The sequence below is a fragment of the Centruroides sculpturatus genome, unplaced genomic scaffold (genome assembly GCF_000671375.1).
Source record: "Centruroides sculpturatus isolate CEXI.00-Female unplaced genomic scaffold, Cexi_2.0 scaffold1134, whole genome shotgun sequence".
NCBI lineage: Eukaryota > Metazoa > Arthropoda > Arachnida > Scorpiones > Buthidae > Centruroides > Centruroides sculpturatus.
In genome coordinates this window covers 201,398-223,154 of record NW_019385510.1, presented here as the reverse complement: position 1 = coordinate 223,154, position 21,757 = coordinate 201,398, and the positions used below count along the sequence as shown (strand labels likewise).

The window sequence follows — 21,757 nt, the reverse complement described above, 5'->3', positions numbered from 1 at the left end:
GTCATTTAACAAGTAAAAATATTTAAATAAATAAATTAAATTAAAATTTTGTAATTAATTAATCATAATACATTTGAATATATTATAACTAATTTTTAATTACTTGTTGGGTTTATAATAAAACAACTTTGTTATTTCACTTACTATTTACTTATTTAAACATAATTTTACTTATTAAATGAAACAAGTAACAATTATTGTATATATTAATAATACAATAAGTAATTAACAAGTAGTAACTGAATGAAATAAATAAATTATAACTAATTATTACAAACTGTATTTATAATATTTAAATAATTTTACTTCTTTATTTCTTAAAGACTATTAAATAACTATTAAAGTAAAGTAAAGTAGCAAATAATTAATAATTAATTACAATATATTTATTTTATTTAAATATATTAGAAGTATTATTTATTCACTTATTGTATTTATAACATTTTCAATATATTATTTATCTATTTTATTAAATATTTACTTATGAAATGAAACAAGTAATAAGTACGTTGTACACATTATAAATGTAGTAAGTAATTATTAATTAATTATAATATATATTATTTATTCCATTTAAATATATAGCAACAAATTTAATTAGTTAATTGTAACTAATTTAACATATTTCATTTGTTAATTACCTATTATGTTTATTATATATACAATATATTTATTACTGATTATATAATAATATTATTTACATTATTAACTAATTAATGATTTATTTAATTTGTGTGCAAATATATTTTAATTATTATAATTACTTTATTTTAATTCCAACACTTTTTTAAATGCATTTATGTCATTTTCAGCAAATTAAATGCAAATAAACATGTGGAACTAAATTGTATTTGTTCTATCATTCCCATCACGCAAAGACATTGTTTAAGTCGATGGTAACGAGTAACCAAGAGATCACGTTTTCTCCAAATTTCGAACATTTCTGCTGAATGATTTGATTTTAACTCCCAAATCAACGAAATTTCTTGGAATTTAGAAAACGTTTTATCCAAAACAGGGCTTATATCTTTAAATTTTGATTGATATATGCTTCAATTAAGCCACTCTTGTTTATATATAAATGATGTAGAAAGTTAGAGCTCTATCTTATCTCCTTACTTCAATATATATAAATATATATATTATAACTTAAAAAATATATTTATAGATTTAAATTATACACCGATTTTAATGGTTAAAATAAAAGCAAAATCTGCATAATTGCTCACATATATTTTAGAAAATAACATGGAAAAACTATGAACAAATTTCACTAAAGTGCAAACTAATACTCGCTGTTTTGATTTATACTTTCTAAAAAGGCGAGTAATTTTAAGTTAAATATTTAAATTACTTTGAAATGAGTACTTTCTCTCTAAATTTTGCCATTTATTTCCTTTCCATTTATTACATTATCTTCGATAATCGTTATACCTCCCTATTGTCTAATAATAACTAAAATGATGTAATTTTTTTTCGCATCTTCATCGTTTTTTTCCCTTAACAACATCAAATAGTAGCAAGGGTGTTATTAAAGTAAATAGCATTACTTTCTTAAAGTATTATAGTGTATAAAAATAAAGTTGTTTACAAAAAATATATACTTTTTTTATCCCCTTGAAATATTGTTTTAAATTGTATTACTGTAAAATATATATATATTTTTCTGTCTTAATATCTAAGAAAATTACATTTTTTAGAACTAAACCAGTATGATCAGCAATGACAAATTGCAATACCGTGACAAATATAACACGCACACCCACACACAAAAACAATAATGTGCAACAAAAATAACATACACAAGCGAAATTCATCCCGGAATCGAGGAAATTCGATTTAGTTGTATTTTATGAAGCTTAGCTGAGTTTTTTTTTTAATTTTAATTAATTAATAAATAATAAATAAACAACCAGATTATTTTAAAGCTTTTCTAATGTTTAAAAATATATAAAATATTAAAAAAATACTTCAAAAATTTATAAAAATGTGTAATACTATTTATCATGATATGTTTATGTTTTATGCTTATTAGCACGATACTGACATCAAATATATAAGTATTATCTTAAGCGATTTATGTATAGACCCTGCTTATATACGTAAATGTTGGATATGAATACATAAGCTACATAAACTAAATAGTTACATGTAAATATTTACGTTATACACATAAGTACTTATACATATATGTCATTATCTTAAGTACTTGAATGTTGATGTATTTTATATGATGATGTAGGCTATATGTGTATATTGACAAGTATTTTATACAATACTTAAGTACTGTATATAAATATCATCATTGTGTATAAAAACATAACAGCTATANAGTACTTATACATATATGTCATTATCTTAAGTACTTGAATGTTGATGTATTTTATATGATGATGTAGGCTATATGTGTATATTGACAAGTATTTTATACAATACTTAAGTACTGTATATAAATATCATCATTGTGTATAAAAACATAACAGCTATATAAGTATTTATGTATATAAATACAATATATTATTTAAACCATAATAATAATTTAAATTAATAAATTTTTAATTTATTTTACTTATAAATTTGTTAAGATTTCCTCTTACGCGTTCAAGTTATGTAGGTCATTCTGTATACAAAATTATCATAAATGTTATATCATTAACAGATGATAATATATAAATAGAAAAGGTTATCCAGTTAGATTAAGTAATTGGAAGATTGTACGACCAATGAAAGATACTGTTTCAAATAAGCGTAAATACATTAATATACTTGATAATACTCGAACGATCGTCTAAAAAAAACACGATAAAAGGAAATGGTAATATATATAGGTTATATAAAATTATAAAAATAAAATTTATTGTTCATTCTAAAAAAGTTAATAACAAATTTTTTAAAAAAAAAAGCAAAATTTATAAAAATGTGTAATACTATTTATCATGATATGTTTATGTTTTATGCTTATTAGCACGATACTGACATCAAATATATAAGTATTATCTTAAGCGATTTATGTATAGACCCTGCTTATATACGTAAATGTTGGATATGAATACATAAGCTACATAAACTAAATAGTTACATGTAAATATTTACGTTATACACATAAGTACTTATACATATATGTCATTATCTTAAGTACTTGAATGTTGATGTATTTTATATGATGATGTAGGCTATATGTGTATATTGACAAGTATTTTATACAATACTTAAGTACTGTATATAAATATCATCATTGTGTATAAAAACATAACAGCTACATAAGTATTTATGTATATAAATACAATATATTATTTAAACCATAATAATAATTTAAATTAATAAATTTTTAATTTATTTTACTTATAAATTTGTTAAGATTTCCTCTTACGCGTTCAAGTTATGTAGGTCATTCTGTATACAAAATTATCATAAATGTTATATCATTAACAGATGATAATATATAAATAGAAAAGGTTATCCAGTTAGATTAAGTAATTGGAAGATTGTACGACCAATGAAAGATACTGTTTCAAATAAGCGTAAATACATTAATATACTTGATAATACTCGAACGATCGTCTAAAAAAAACACGATAAAAGGAAATGGTAATATATATAGGTTATATAAAATTATAAAAATAAAATTTATTGTTCATTCTAAAAAAGTTAATAACAAATTTTTTAAAAAAAAAGCAAAATTTATAAAAATATTATTCATTTTTCAAAGATCTAGTAGTTTATTTTTAATTATTTTTAAAAATTAATTCAAAGAAACATATAAAAAAGTTGATACTTTTGAGTTTTTCGAATTTATTTTAACTCAAAAAATTATTATTTGAATTATTTTTATTCTAAAAAAAGAGTTTTCTTTAAGTTAAAAAAAATATTTTCTATATAAGATATGTTATTTTATTTTTAATTATTTTTAAACTAATGAAAATTCGAAAAGCACACATTTATATTTTAAAATTATAATATTTTGTTTTATTTTTAATCATAAAGAAAGTTTATAATATTAAAAAACAATTATATTTTTTGTTCTAAAAACCACAAAAATTCTTTTCAATTTACCAAGAAAACAAACCTCTTTTTTGGAGCGTAACATTGTATTTATAATTATTTTAAAAACCTTCGAAAATTTAAAGTAAAGAGCAAACAAGTTAATTTTTAAAAATTTATAATATAAAAATCTGTGTTTTTCTGTATTTTTTTAAAATTCTAAAAACACAAACTCTTCTTAAAGGTGTATCATTTTATTTATAATTATTTTAAATTAAAAGAGACGAATTTTTTCTGTTCTGAATTTCAAAAAAACTTACAATTTCTAAAAAATCTAATTATTTTAATAAATTATAATTCACTAATTGTAACGAATTATTTAAACAATGTGAATTTTTTAGATTTTAAATTCACATAAATAAAATTTTTAAGATAAATTTAATTTTAATATATTTTAAACACGTGTCAAGTTTAAGTATATTAAATTATACAGAAAATTTGAATTATAAGTAGGGTAGAGTATATACACGGCATCGATATATCAATTAGAATGTGGGGTGAAAATAGGATGGTGGCAGTATATTGTCATTGGTTCTCTTCTACGAAACGAGCAAGCGAGCAAACAAACGTTGCTGCCAGTTATTTGGCTGCTCTGCTGACAGAGGAGTTGTCTGCAGCTTTCTCATCCCTAACAGCAACGACGCCACTCTGTGCTCTAACTGCCATGAGGTGTCTTGTTAAGTGTTGGTTGGTGCTGTCGTTAACGTGCTACCTTCTATCTCTGGTAAATACCGAAAATAATGGAGAACTGGCACACGTTACGGATACAGTTTTTGGAACCAAATGTCAACGTCGACCACCCGGTTTTCTTTCTCCCAAAACAACGGGGGATAATGGTTTTAAGATAAAAGTTGGTGTATCAGGTAGCGTAGATCGTTACGTTCCCGGTGAGATATATACAGGTAAGTGGTATTTTATTAAATTCTAAAAAAATCTATATTTATGTGCTTTTTTCTGGTTCTAAAAAAACATAACGCTCTCGCACGCTCTTTCCAAAAAAATAAAAATAAAAAACAACTTAATATAGGCTATCGTGTTTCGAGTATTATTAAATAATATATAAATAAAACTTTTTCGGTGTTTAGAATGGAGAGAAGGTTCATAAATTTAAAAAAAAAAAGAGAAAATTAAATCGAAAAAGTCGCATAAATGAACTGAAGGTAATACTTGTAACTGATCTTCTTTAAAGAAAATCAGTGACTTTTCTAGTAACTTTTTTTAGGTAATTATAAAAAAATTGCTAATTCTAATAAATTTACAGTCGTAAAATATAAAATTAAATGAGTGTTTTACACAAAAAATAGATTAAAAAGTTGAAAAATAAACCGATAAAGTTAGTACTTTTCAAGTTAATTAGCATTTAAGTGAACATTAAAAAAAGAAAAAAGACTAGCAATAAGATTACAAGAATGACTTTCTATCAGGTCAGTAAGTAATATACTAGTTCAATTAATAAGGCACGAAGAGGAAGAAGAAGGATGATCCGACGTAGTTCATACCGTGTCATGGGTCATTGACCAATTTCGATGGAACTGTTAATGCATTAAGTGGAAGATGGTAGAATACATGACAAGTGCTGATAGGCGTATATAAATATATAATTATGCTGTAATTAAAAAAAATTCATTTACGCATTTCCACTGTCGTCCGTCTGACTGTCTTTCCTTAATGTCGAGAACGGAGCTAGAAAGATAACAGAAGAGACAAGGTTTGGAAACACTAGGTGTAAAAAGCCAGAGTAACTATATAATTGAATTTCNCCATCGTTTTTGATTTTTTTAAATGTTATTTTTTATAAAGGTTTTATCATTTTTTTAAATTATATTATCTAAACAATTACTTTAGATGTCATTAATACATATAACTTGATGCTTATATATTATTAATTATAATGATTTAGATATTATAAATACTTTTAGATACTATATAAAGATATTTCGTTGTAAACATTTTTAGAGTGCATAAATATCTAATAAATCTGAATTAAATTACGGTATTTTATAGATATATTCAATTATATACAGTAATCATTTGAGTTTCTTGCTCTTTCTTTCGTATCTTTTTATGAAACAATTTAATTACTCCACTAATTATATTAAAAAATTCAATTTATAATACGATGCTTGCGTCTTAATTCAGGTTTTTTAATGTTATTAATAAATTATTTTAGATTTTTTAGATATTTTCAAAGATATAATAGTCTTTGTGTTTGATTTTATATATATTTTTTGAAACTTTACTAATTACATCATCTAAAAAAATCACTTCTTGATATGATACTTATGCTTTATTATCTTTATCTAAGAAATCTGAATTAAATTGCAGTTTTTATAGATTCAACGATATAATAGTTTTATGTATTTGCTCTTTCAGATTTTTTAAAACTTGTAATATTTAACTAATTATATGACATAAAAAATCACGTTATAATACGACGCTTACATTTTATTAATTTTAACTAAAAAAAAATCTGAATTAATTTAGATTTTTAAAGATATTTTCAAAAATATTAATCTACATATGAATCTCCTTGATTGTATTTTAATTAGTTGCTTCGGTAATTATAATTCAGTTGCATTTAAATCGATATATTTACGAATATTTAATTTACTGTAATATTATATAATAGTGTAATTTAGAACTAATTAATAACTCGTTTTAATTTTAATATTTATTTTAACAATTTAATCATTTCATTTTAATCACTGTTATTCTAATCATCTAGATTCTCAATTAATTTTCAAAATTAAAATATTTAACGTAATTGATGGTATAAATTGATGTTAATCCTGAGATTTGCTTTTTTTTTGGATGAAATTAATGTTTTTAATTATTAAAAATTTGATACGCTGTGTAAAATTTTATGTTTTTTTGTTTTAATTATTTAATGAGCGATAATTAAAATAACCAGCAAAAACTTAAAATTATGTGAAGTGCTATCTGTTAATGAGATTTTATTAAAGAAAACATTTTATATTATTAATTATTATAAAATGACAAAAAGCTTAATTTTAAAATAGAGGATGTGTTTTATAAAAAATTGCAAATGCTAGTAACGAGTAAAATCTTTATTAAGTCTAATTCCACTGGAGCTATGACACATGACTCACCTCAATCTTCTCACGTTCTTGACCTTTAACCACCAAAATTTAATAGCATTAAAGTCTCTAATGTATAAATTTTCCTGAAAAATTTCAGAAATTTTCGACAAAAGGTACAGGAGCTATTAAACTTCAAACTGGTGAACTAAATCCTGTCATACACAAGACACACACTAACAACCACACACTCACATTCAGAAAAATCCCGCACTTCTTGACATTTCAAGGTCTTCTGAGTCCAAAAATGTAGAAATCTTGAGGAGGAATGCATTTTTCGACCGATCGCCATACGTTTCCTCTCTCATATAACATCCGGGAAAGTCAAAATAAAAGGACAAAATGAAAATTTAAAAATCTTCAATTCACCTTGCAAGTTTGAAGAAAAACCATGTATAACATCTGAGACGTCTATAACATATCCTATATCTATAACATTGTATCCATAAACTAAAAAATTTAAATACAGCATCTAAAAAGTAAATATAACACAAAATTATCTACAATATAAAAAAATTTATAAAATCTAGAAACAGCTATAACACTAAGTGAACATTTACATAACAAAAAAAGGTCCTAAGTGTTGATAACATTTTANCTACAAATAGAATGTTTTTCATTATCTACTGAATACAGAAAAATATTTTTTTTTTAAATTTCTCTTTATTCTTTTATGAAGTGAATAGTAAATTGTTTAATTCTTGTCTCGAAACTCCTAAAAAAGTTTCGAGACAACAACTTCTCTTCCGTAATTTGATATAAACATATGCTTCTTATGTCTAAGCTATTCGTTATACTAGGTCAAAGGTCAAGTTTTAAATTACTGAGTCGGAGTCAGAGGACTCCTATCTTGAGACTGTCGAACGAAATAGATCAAAAGGAAAGAATATAGAGAACATCTCTTCGAATCTGTAGAAATATCGCCAATAAAAAAAAAAAAAAACTCATTGATGTTCAACTCCTTTCAAATTCTTTAAAGGAGTTGAATATCGAAATCAAGGAGGATCTATGCAGATTAGATACCTCATGCATACGCATTCCTCATATCACTTAAATATCTCATCAGAGACTGTTCATAAATAATGTCACATTTCAGAGAAAATGGTAGCTCAGAATGTGAGACAATGTAACAAGATAGGAAAGGGGGCTGATTCTTGTGACGTCACGTTTCATATTTACCATTAATTGGAATCATACACGCTTTTAAAATGCAATACTGTATGCTTTTAATAAAACATGTTAAACACATGTTAACATGTTTATTAAACATGTTAAAAAATTTAGTTTTTATTCTTAAATTTATGAAACACTAAAAGGTAGCAAAAAATAATTGTGTCATACAGTTAATTTACTATTGCTGATAACGTAATCTGTTACTGCCAAAGTAAATTGGTGCAATTTCTGTGACTATAAATAGTGTGGAATTTACATCATCGCATTTACTATTTAGTTACCACAAATGATTCACCAATTCAGTTTTTATAAATCTGAAGTCAAACAAATGTTAAGATAGATAAGGATATGAAATTGTAGTGATGTTGCTATGAAGTTATATGTCGTCTTTGTCTCTAAGATCTGTTGATTTAAACAAGTAACTTTGAATATAGGCTACTTAGAACTTCCACATCCATTAGACACAAGACTGAGACCAAGCACAGTACTGTAATTACGAGTTCAGCAGTTATTTACTATGTTAGACTCGTTAAAAATGTTTATTAATATTTTGAAAAATTAAAAGTTTATTTTGAGAATATTATCAAAGAAAAAGGAAATATAGAGAAACGATACTCAATAACGTTTTCTAAATCTGCAGAGGAAACAACTTTTGAATTTGTTTGGAATGCACGGAAAATAACTCGGAGGATATTGATGACGTAGACACGACAGAAGAAAGCATTCCCATAGACACACGTGCCTTCAACATTCCCATTGTATCAATTGAAGAACACGTTAAAAATCCACGAGAGTGAAGTAACCTGCTAGCAAAGATAAAATTTTGGTTAATGTAATACTGTTGTTATGTAGTGTTCTATTTCCGTAAAAGTATAAATAAATAATTTTATGTTAATAGCCATTATATAATTCACGCAATGTATTTTATGTCGTAATAAGGCAAAAGCTTTTTCGGAGGATGACAATCAATATGATGTCATTTGTAAGAATAACTTCGTCGTAATGTGATAATGAATTACGTGGGAGGGGGGTTAAAATTGTGAAATTTTAGCGTGACACCATTTATGGATGGCCTTTCAAAGAGGAGGTGTGAAGATTACATGCCCAATTAACCTCCTTTAAAGGAGATTTTGGATATTTAAATCCATCTTTAAAAGAGGACCCATGGGTCCTTGATGAGAAGTTTAGAAATATGGAATGTGTAAACACGAGATGTCTTATGGATTTTTCTCCATAGATTCACGAGATACGAGGAATGAATATGGATGAAATATCTAATCGTAACTCATTTCACCTAGTTTAGGTTTTCTTCAAATGATTAAATGTATATGTTACTGTATATAACGATTTAGAAACTAAACTACTACGGCAGACTTTATATCGTATAAATGCAGAAAACTACTGGTGTTCCAATTAAGACTATCAAACAGTAAACCCAAGTTTGTCTTATATCCAAGTCTTTTTTAATCAGGAAACAAAGTTCAGTTGGCTAACGCATAGCGAATGAATTCCCGAATCCCAAAATGCATAGCGAATAAAAATTTCTTTTTCCAACCGAACTTCGTCTCCTGCATAAAACAGACTTGGCTATAAGACAAACTCGGGTTTACCGTTTGAAAATCTTAATTGGAATATCAGTAGGTTTTCTGCATTTATATGATTAAATGCGTTTCCAGTTATTTCTTGTTATGAGCTGATTGGAAATGCTCAATCAAAGTTTACTGAAATATCCTATTTGTCCTCAATAAATTAAAGAATCCCAACAGAACATTACAATATATATAATACTCAAGAAACTTCAACTAAATTTGAATTTCATAAATTTTAGTTAAATTCTATGCAATTAATTCCTCTGAAACTTGGATTATAAATTTCCTTAATTCCGATTATTTATTTCTCTCATCAAATTTTCCTATTATTAAATATCTTTCAATAAAGTATCTCGGTCCAACACCCAATGGAGTTTATTATTATTAATTAATAAAGACATTTTTATTCCCCAAGGCAAAAGGTTCTATCTCCAAAAAACTTGAAAATCAAATTGCGCATTTGGTATTATGCCTAATCCTTTATCGAATACCGTCCAGCATTTATCGTGAAAAATGTACTGTAATTATTACAAAACGTTTTTCATGCTAGATATTGAGCAGTATCGATAAAGGATAATAATTAGACACGACCTCGAGGCGATAGATTTCTAGCTGGCTAAATATCGAAATAAATTATTATTTCTTTATAAAAATTATTTATTCGATCAAAGAAATATTTCTTACAAATTTTACACTGATGTTTTCGTAATTCTTACAATTATTAGAAAATTTTTAAGTCACTTTGTAAGACGAAGATAGAAACTTTAAATTTAATTATTGTATCAAAATACCGAATAGAACTGACGTTTTTGGAAAATAATTAATTATTGGAAACAAAGAAATCTTTATCAAATCAGAGAAATACTTCACTACACTACAAAGAAGCCGTTATCAAATCAAACTTACATCACAAAAAAGCAAATGGTGCACACGTTTGATTTGATAACCGTTTCTTTATTTTCATTGGTTTTAATAGATAATAATTAGTAATTATTATCGCGGATTAAATAAATTAAAATAACTTATCATCCACAAAATTTATTTTAACTCTTGGAATTAGAAAATGCATTAAATAAATGCAAATCCAATATTGTATCTGTATGAATTTTCCAAATTTCTAACTGATCCATTGATTACTCGATTGTTAAATATCTGCAGTGATTTGTGGACACTTTTATTATTCTCGTTTGATGGAGATCCCAAGTCTTAAATTGATTTATAATCCCCAAAAGCTCTTGGAAAGCTATCAATGTAATGATATATATTATATTCACTAATTGAATAAAGTAAATAAACTTCCATAATTATCAATTTTCTTTTATAAGTAATAAAAAGTTTTATGTTTATCCTCAAAGGGATATTTAAAATCAGGAAGAAACACAAGTCATATTCGTCCTTCGACTTATGATAACAGTTTCAGATTACTTCTTTGGACTAAAAATGGAGAAATTAAGCACTTATAAGTAGCTTATAAATCAAATAACCTTTAATGAAAATAACATCTTTAGTATCTTCTCTTCAAGGATTTATCTAAGCAATTCCTATAAGTAAGAAGCAGTGAATGAAACACTGCACTTTAACGAAACTTTATAAAATAAAAAAAACTGGACTACATTCTAAAGAAACCGTTATAAAACCGAAGAAACACTAATATAAACTGCAAAAAACTTACCAAATCAAAGAAATACTGCACTACAGTGACCGAAATTGTTATAAAATCAAACTTGAACTACTAAAATACGAAACTCTGTTATAAAAATCAGTCTCTAGAGAAATTCATTAATTCCATTTAACTCAATATTTTTTATTAACGAACACGAAGTAAATTTTTAATATAAACAAATACAAAACGTTAGGTATTCACCTCAATAATCAACTAATTAACAATTATTTTGCTATGTATATTTTGTTGATAATTTTACGTGTATTCACTAAAGTAAGCCTTTAATATAAACAAAACAATTTATTTAATTAGTAAAAATTAAAATTAAACTGCCAAATTTGAATTTGTAATTGTTAATTTTTAATCATTAACAATTATAAATTTATCATAAAAAACAATTAGGGATTGTTTCTGACTTTAATGAGTATTATTTTTTCCTTTTCTGGATACTTTAAGTTGTATTTGGGTTATTTTATATATTCTTATTGTTCAATGAAATTATAGACTAGAGAGTCAAAATAGCCCTCTATTTCTTCAATTATCCAACAAAATTATCAATCAATCTGTATAAAGTGATGATTAGTAGAATTATTTTGAATTTAAGGCATAAAATGTTATCTACATTTCTTTAAATTATAATAAATTGATTTCGAATTTATAATAGCTTATAAAATTCTACTTAGAAAGTAATTTTCTAAGAATTTTCACAAAATCTATAAGCTCTTCAATGTTTTTAAAGACACTATTTAGGATCTGTAAGGTTGTTTTTCCTAAGAAGATTCTCAGGAATCTGTAAAATGTTTTCGAGAGGAACAACAGGAGAGTTTAACAGATTATTTAAATAACAGCAGAGAGTTACTTCATATTTATTATTCTTAATACCAAATAACATAAATTATAAAATTGTTCTGTATATTTTTCTTAATTAGGAGTTCAAATTTATACTTTTTTTCTGTATCCTATAATACCATAGAGTGGTACCTTGAAAGCAATGATTATATAATCATTAATGTTGTTATAAATCATAAGCTGTAATTTTTAAATAATTGTTTCTTCTCTTCTAAATTTACAAGTATTTTCCATTTTGGAGACAGATTTAAAAAAAAATCTGTTTAGGTATTTTTTTTTCTAAATTTATTTTTAAATTTGAAAGAACACCACCTGGTTCTACATCATTGGAATTGAATTTTACCAGTAACACCTTGTTGTTAACATATTTTTCTTAAATTTAGTTTTTGAGTTTTTTAGAAAATTATTTTTAAATTTAGAAAGTTTTTGTTTTTTGAATAATTAAATTGTTTCGAATTTTGTTATTTTTTGGAAAATTAATTAATAAATGTACCGAAGTTGTTAACTATTTGTAATTTTGTAAAACTAAAAAATTCATATTCTAAAAAAATACATTTATAGGAAATAAGTGTAAAAATTTATGTAAAAAAATCTAAAAAATTATGATAGAATTTATTTGATTTTTATGGAAAGTTCTGTCTTGTATTTATATATGACTTTTTATGGTTTTTTTTAGAGGGACGTATTTGAAAAATTTTTCCATAAATATTAAGCTTTATCAAGCCGAATTTAAACACAATATCTTCCGAAAATATCTTCTTACAATATAAATAAATTTTTGGACTATATTTCTCTTATGGGAATCTTTCCTATTTTTATAATTCTAAAAAAGTTCTTAAATGACTCAAAAAAATTATGTTTAAGCTAATGTTCTTCTTCTACATAATTTAAAATTAACGAAATTCCTAAAATGCAATTTAAAAAGTACTTATGTAATTTTAAAAATTACATTAAAGCTAATTTCTTTACTGTTAAATCTCGTTTTATGGATATAACACATTTTTTGAAATTTTTCTTTTTAATTTTTTAAAATTTACTTTAGAAAATCGAATGAAGTTCCAAATAAATAAATAAAAAAATTTGTAATTTACTCTTAAATTTCTGCTGATTTTTAAAATTTAAGTTTTCAAAAAATGCAGTTTTTTCATGAAATATATCAAATATGAATTTTATGAGCATAAGTATGCTACATTCTGATGGATTATTCCAGATTTTTTCAAAACGCCTGAAATGGAATCTATTTTATACGATTTTGTAGGTTATTTTTATCATAAAAAAGTAATAGAAGTAAAAAATATCCGCGAGATCATAAAGAATGAATAAAGCACAAATTACTGTGATTTTTAAAGAATATTTATTAATAGTCGAATATTCTAAGTAACCAGAAAATATTGAGCATGATTTACGATTCTTAGTCCACTTTAAAAGCATTTTAACTTACAATTTTTTATCTATATATTTTAGTCTATTTTATTATGTATTTTATAATATATATTTTAGTCTACGAAACTTTAGAGATTTTTTATTGGTGTCTAGGAGCAAAAGTTATTCAAGGTCAAAGGGCTTAATCATCAATAAGATAAGCTGAAATCGAATAATTAAATAGTGTTTTTATAAGATTAAAGTGCCAAATTTTTTGATGTAATTATAATAATTATCTATTACAATTTTTTCGAAATTTAAAGTAATCTGTTTTCTTTATAATTAACTAGTAATTAGCGCGTTAATCACGTAATTAAAGTTTTTTTTTTAAATCAGGAAATAATCTAGCAAAGATTATTACAAGACTACGCCATAAGTTTTTTTTTTAATATTTATAAAATAAATAGCGACTTAGAATTACAGAAAAACTATTTAACTAAAAATAACAATCACTTTACTGCCCGCTCTTCAAAAAACCTTGACCTTGAATAACCTTTAACCCCAGGCACGAATCTAAAAAACTAAACTTCACATTCTTGCTTCGGGAATTTTAAACTTTTTAGAAAGAAAATTAACGAAATTATCAAAAAAAACTTTTTCTATAACGCTTCGGGTATTTTTCCTTGTCAGATGGTTTTGATTGTTAATCTAAAAATATACCATTGTGATTTATCAATTAATCTTTCACGTGGATAAAAATTTAATTCTTAATATTTTTCCATCTAAAAACATTAAAACATTTTTAGTTTTTATCGTTTTTGATTTTTTTAAATGTTATTTTTTATAAAGGTTTTATCATTTTTTTAAATTATATTATCTAAACAATTACTTTAGATGTCATTAATACATATAACTTGATGCTTATATATTATTAATTATAATGATTTAGATATTATAAATACTTTTAGATACTATATAAAGATATTTCGTTGTAAACATTTTTAGAGTGCATAAATATCTAATAAATCTGAATTAAATTACGGTATTTTATAGATATATTCAATTATATACAGTAATCATTTGAGTTTCTTGCTCTTTCTTTCGTATCTTTTTATGAAACAATTTAATTACTCCACTAATTATATTAAAAAATTCAATTTATAATACGATGCTTGCGTCTTAATTCAGGTTTTTTAATGTTATTAATAAATTATTTTAGATTTTTTAGATATTTTCAAAGATATAATAGTCTTTGTGTTTGATTTTATATATATTTTTTGAAACTTTACTAATTACATCATCTAAAAAAATCACTTCTTGATATGATACTTATGCTTTATTATCTTTATCTAAGAAATCTGAATTAAATTGCAGTTTTTATAGATTCAACGATATAATAGTTTTATGTATTTGCTCTTTCAGATTTTTTAAAACTTGTAATATTTAACTAATTATATGACATAAAAAATCACGTTATAATACGACGCTTACATTTTATTAATTTTAACTAAAAAAAAATCTGAATTAATTTATATTTTTAAAGATATTTTCAAAAATATTAATCTACATATGAATCTCCTTGATTGTATTTTAATTAGTTGCTTCGGTAATTATAATTCAGTTGCATTTAAATCGATATATTTACGAATATTTAATTTACTGTAATATTATATAATAGTGTAATTTAGAACTAATTAATAACTCGTTTTAATTTTAATATTTATTTTAACAATTTAATCATTTCATTTTAATCACTGTTATTCTAATCATCTAGATTCTCAATTAATTTTCAAAATTAAAATATTTAACGTAATTGATGGTATAAATTGATGTTAATCCTGAGATTTGCTTTTTTTTTGGATGAAATTAATGTTTTTAATTATTAAAAATTTGATACGCTGTGTAAAATTTTATGTTTTTTTGTTTTAATTATTTAATGAGCGATAATTAAAATAACCAGCAAAAACTTAAAATTATGTGAAGTGCTATCTGTTAATGAGATTTTATTAAAGAAAACATTTTATATTATTAATTATTATAAAATGACAAAAAGCTTAATTTTCAAAATAGAGGATGTGTTTTATAAAAAATTGCAAATGCTAGTAACGAGTAAAATCTTTATTAAGTCTAATTCCACTGGAGCTATGACACATGACTCACCTCAATCTTCTCACGTTCTTGACCTTTAACCACCAAAATTTAATAGCATTAAAGTCTCTAATGTATAAATTTTCCTGAAAAATTTCAGAAATTTTCGACAAAAGGTACAGGAGCTATTAAACTTCAAACTGGTGAACTAAATCCTGTCATACACAAGACACACACTAACAACCACACACTCACATTCAGAAAAATCCCGCACTTCTTGACATTTCAAGGTCTTCTGAGTCCAAAAATGTAGAAATCTTGAGGAGGAATGCATTTTTCGACCGATCGCCATACGTTTCCTCTCTCATATAACATCCGGGAAAGTCAAAATAAAAGGACAAAATGAAAATTTAAAAATCTTCAATTCACCTTGCAAGTTTGAAGAAAAACCATGTATAACATCTGAGACGTCTATAACATATCCTATATCTATAACATTGTATCCATAAACTAAAAAATTTAAATACAGCATCTAAAAAGTAAATATAACACAAAATTATCTACAATATAAAAAAATTTATAAAATCTAGAAACAGCTATAACACTAAGTGAACATTTACATAACAAAAAAAGGTCCTAAGTGTTGATAACATTTTAATGAAGTATTAATATTTCTAAACATAAAAAAATATATATAGATTTTTCTTTAAAAAATTCATAAATTTGTATGAAAATGATATTTGCATTTTCTAAAGAATGATATCAATCAATTGTTGGTGTGAATAGAAAGCGGTTATTTGCATAATATTAATTTCGTTAGAATTTAATCTAAATTTATGTAATTTAAAAAAAAAACTATCAAATAATTTTGTATATTTTTTTTAGAAATTTATTCATAAATTAAAGAGAAAAACACAAAGATTTTTTTTTGGTCGAGAGAATCTAAAAACAATTTGTAATTACATAAACATTATCTTTCACTCTACAGTATCATTATTTAAATAATAATTTAATTTTAAAAAATTTAAAAACTTCCAAAATTTATTTTATCTCATCAAAGGATTGATTTCATCTTAATGTCAGTTTGATCATTAATATTAGAAACTTATTTAATTACACATTTAATGATACAGAATGGATGATGATGATTAATGAATGTCAAGTAAATTTTTTGAATAATTTGTAAGACTTTTTGTTATTTAAGATTTCTTATAGCTTTTTTGATAATACGAATTGAATTATCAAACTCATTTGAATGTAATATTTTTGTATCACGAGTTTAATGATATTCAAAATACATTTTTTTGATATCAATTTTTTGCTTCCAAAAACACGAAGATTTTGCATTTGTACGCTGTGAGAAGACAGTACCAGTATCACCGACAGTAAAATATCTTACAATAAACAGATAGATTGCTAGGATTAAGATATAAAATTTCAATTTATTTTAGACTTTTCATTTCAGAAAATCAGTTTTGAATTTGTGAGGATGCAAGCAGACTGTATCAACTACAATCTTTTAGAAATGATCTATTTTTATTTTATTTTCCAAAAATTTCCGTACAGACAAATGAACATGACGAGATCCAAAAACTTTTCTTAATTACAATGAAAATTATATGATTTATAAGTGCCGAATGTGAGAAAACGATAATTTAATCGAAATTTACGATAACGAATCAAGATATCAGATTCAAATATTAAAGTTTAATCGATTCCTAAGTATATAAATATATTAAATAACTTTTCCATTATGACGTTGTTAAAGTCACCACTCCAATAAACTACATTAAACAAAATGATAGAGAAAATGTGATTTTAATGTTAATGCTCACGTGATGCTTTCAAATGATAATACCTTCGATATAGAATGAATTAAATAATAGTTTTCTGAAGTACCATCAAACTGTTTACAATTTGAATAGTGTTTCATGCTCTATTACATTTTAAATGTGTTATAGGCTTACATAATTTTATACTGTAGAAATTTTTTAATAAATTTACATAAAGATACAATGTGAACTATATTTATATTTCCATATATTTTTGTATGTGCCATTATTTTTACACCTTCTATATTTCCCATCATCATTCTATAGGCTCTTTATTATTCGTTCCTTCTATGTATTCAATAACACTAGTTATTTCTAAGCTCCGATTATATCGATAATTACTTATCCCATTTCTTCATTTTCCATCCACGTTTTTCACATCATATGCTCCCTTTCAAAACTATTCGTTCTCCGTACTTCCTTCATCAGTATTCGTTTTTTGTACTTAATCGTTTCCTTTTCATATTTCCATCCACATGTTTATTTTCTATGCTTTCGAAGAATACTACTCATTTCCTATGCTCTCTATCGATGTCATTTTTTCTTTATCAGTGCTATTTATTTCCTATGATCCTATCAATATATTGCTCACGCCATAGTAACACTAACTCTGTATTCCTCGTCAACACTATCCATTCCCTGCATTCCATCAACACCATCTATTCCCCGCATTCCCCGTTAACATCATTTATTTCCTGCATTCCTCATTAACACTATCTGTTCCCTGCATTCCTATCAACACCATCTATTCCCTACATTCCCCGTCTATACTACCCGATCCCTGCTTCTCTATCAATAGTACTCATTCTCTAGCTTTCCATGAATGTTATGAATTAGGATGCTATAAATTGTTACCATGAACATCCTAATGCAGTTTATCCTATTAATCACCCTTATGCAATTACAATATTTAGATATTTACCAATGAACACAAACGTATATAAAAAATTACTGATAAAATTCCTAGGAATAAAACAAATCCATTGATGAATAAATCAAATAAAAGGAGATAGAAATTACGTAAAAAGTGACCAAAATGTATTTATTTGAAATAAAAGCGATTAAAAAATATTTTTTAAAATATGAATAAAAAAAATTAAAGTTAAATATTTTCGTCAATTCAAAAATTAAATAAAATGTCAAATAAATGTGACGAAATTTTTATTATGAATTTGTATTGTTATATTTATAAAGAAATTAAAAATGCCTTGGAGTTTAATTAATTGATAATTTAATTATGGTTTCATTAAAATTATAATTTAAGATTTTTAAAAAGTTTATTGTTTAACTATTCTTAATTTCCTTAAATTAAATAACTCGTAGGTATAAATTATCTTTGATTAAAATTCTTATCTATGTAAATAAAATGAAATATCTGTCCATCTGTCTGTTCTCTATACACTTTTAAATCCTTTGACAGATCTGCACCAAATTTTTTGTAGAAACTCTTTTGCGAAAAATATAGGCTACCATACTTCATTCGCTCCTAATTTCATCCCCTCGACACTTCGCGATAAACGTAACAATGGTATGCTCAAATAATCAAACTGTTAATACGATTTTCATTCTAGTGTTTGTCCTTATTACTTTTCGCACGGGCAGCGCCGGGCATATCTGTATAATTACTTAATTAGATTTAAAGGGATGAAATATGCAAATTAGCGAATTAAATTGTAGATAATAATTTTAGATTTCGTATAAAAGTGAAACATGCAACGTAATGAATATATCGTAATCCAAAAATAAAATATAATTGGACAAAAGGCTGGATATAGCTTTGCATGGAACTCTGAGGATCCAGAATTGATTAAAATACTCTTGACAGATATTGTAAAAATTTATATAAAACAGGACATGGAAAGTATGCACAAAGATAAATATTTTCCTATGTATAAACAAGTTAAAGAATTTGTTTATCTGAAAATTATTTGTCAGATACTCCAATAAAACTTTAACGTGTTCTACTTAAGGTTAAGGTTGAATTAAGGCTGAATTAAGGTTGAATTATAACTCTCTCTACATAAATGCTACAAATTAATTGTTCATATTGTGATAAATCAACACCTGAAACATGGAATCATAACTTTGATGAATGCTCATTACATAATTGTTACAGGAATAAATTTTTAACTAACTTAGAATGAGATGAAATACTCAAGTTTATTGAAATATATACTCGTACAGCAATGAAAATGTTTATAATTATGAAATCAATGTTATCAAACTAAGAAGCTATGTATTATGCTTTTCCTTGTACAGCACATGTATCCAAACCTTTTATAATAAAGACTTAGTGTTTGATAGGTATAATATAGTGAATATAATGTAGTTGAAAGGGAGTAACTAGTGTTAATATGGGATATAGAGATGAATAGCTTTGATATGGAATAAAGTGGCTGGTGTTGGCAGGGTATAAAGGGAATTGCTGCTGTTGATAGGAAGTGAATAGTCAGTAGAGAACAATGTACACTGCGTAAAGTATAAAATTTGCAAACGAGTAAATTTAAATTGCATAATTCCATTAAATTTAGACAAAATTTGTAACAAGTATTTTTAATTATTTGAATTTTATAATGTTTTCTTTACTTTAAAATCTTTATATACTTTATAAATCATATATTTAAATTTAAATTTTTTAGAATGGCATTTCTGATTTTCGGATCATTTGATATAAAGATATAAAAACTTTTCTTTGAAGCAAATTTCTGATTTCTACTTAAATTTTCTTCTACATTTGATTTCAAAAAATGTATTTTTCTCTGATATTTTTTATAATTTTTTCGACAAAGTTTTTAAATATTTTTTAATAGCTGTTTAAAAGATTATTAAAAAAGCTTTAAATTTTATTCTGAAAAATTCTGGAAAAAGTTTCTTTTTTAAACTTTAAGAAAAATTGTTACTTTTTAAAAATAAACAAATTTTCTTTGAATTTTTAAAATCAAAATTTAGAGAAAAAAGGAGAGAAAATTTATTCTGAATCCAAAAATTCTAAAGGACGTCTTTCAACTATTTGTTTGGAATTTATACCAACATTTATCGAAAAATGCACAGAAAATTCATTTTAAATAAACCAAAAATTCAAAACAAAAATCTATAGAAACTTCTTTAAATTATTTTCTGATAAATGAAACACTTACTTCACTTTAAAGAAAAATAAAATCGTGCTTAAGAGAATCCTCTTAAATGACGAGATAACATAGAAAATTCAAGAAACAACACTCACCATTTAATTCCAATAAGAGTTTTGGTGAAATTAATCATCATTAATTCCAAAAAAAGACTTTTTATTCCTTCTTTCCATTTTAACTTTTCATCGCATAAACCTCTGCATTAGTAATTTGCTAATCCTTAATTACGAACGCATTTAAATTCAAACGTGGAGATGATGATGGCTTCTAAAAAACGTTTTCTTTGCGCTACTGTAATTATTTTTTAATACGCACCAACCAATTAGGAATAGAATTAAAACTGAAAATAAAAGAAAGGAAAAAAATAACAAATTCGTTCGGTTTTCCTGAAAGACCAATTGAAGTTTTCAAACTTTATTCTTGCTTTATAAATTGGCCAAATGCTTCAATTTTTTAAAATATCTGCTTTTAGAATAGTTAAAAATGAATTTTTTAGAAGTTAATTCACTTATTTTTTGGTGATTTTTTGATAAATCTAAAAGTCAAGAAATATATCTTAGATTTATTATTATTTTTTTAATTCATCTAAAAGCACTCTAGAAATATTCATTTTAGATCCAATATAAGAATTTGCGTTTAGACTTATTCTAAAATTATTTTTAATAGATTTATTTTTTAAAATATATTTTAAAATATTCATTGTAGATTTATTTATTTAAATTTATATTAAAAATAAGAAATATATCGTGTTTTTATAGGAGCTAAACATATATTTAAACAAAGATGTAAAAACATAAGCACGTATTTTAAAATGTATTTATCGCTATATTTTAACATGAGTGAATGAATAAATGACTAAAATCTAATAATACATTATTAGATTTTATTCGTTTATTAAAGTCTGTCGAATGTCTGTTCGTAATAATTTGACACA

At 24.4% G+C, this 21,757-nt stretch overlaps 1 protein-coding gene across 1 annotated transcript in view; it reads left to right on the top strand.

Moving 5' to 3' along the window:
- Nucleotides 1-4,607: 4,607 nt before the first annotated feature.
- LOC111639670 overlaps nt 4,608-21,757 on the top strand; it is a 128,467-nt gene continuing 111,317 nt past the window's right edge. Inside the window, 1 exon segment of the mRNA XM_023385583.1 lies at nt 4,608-4,943. Within this exon segment, the coding sequence (XP_023241351.1) occupies nt 4,706-4,943 (238 nt within the window). The 5' untranslated portion in view covers nt 4,608-4,705.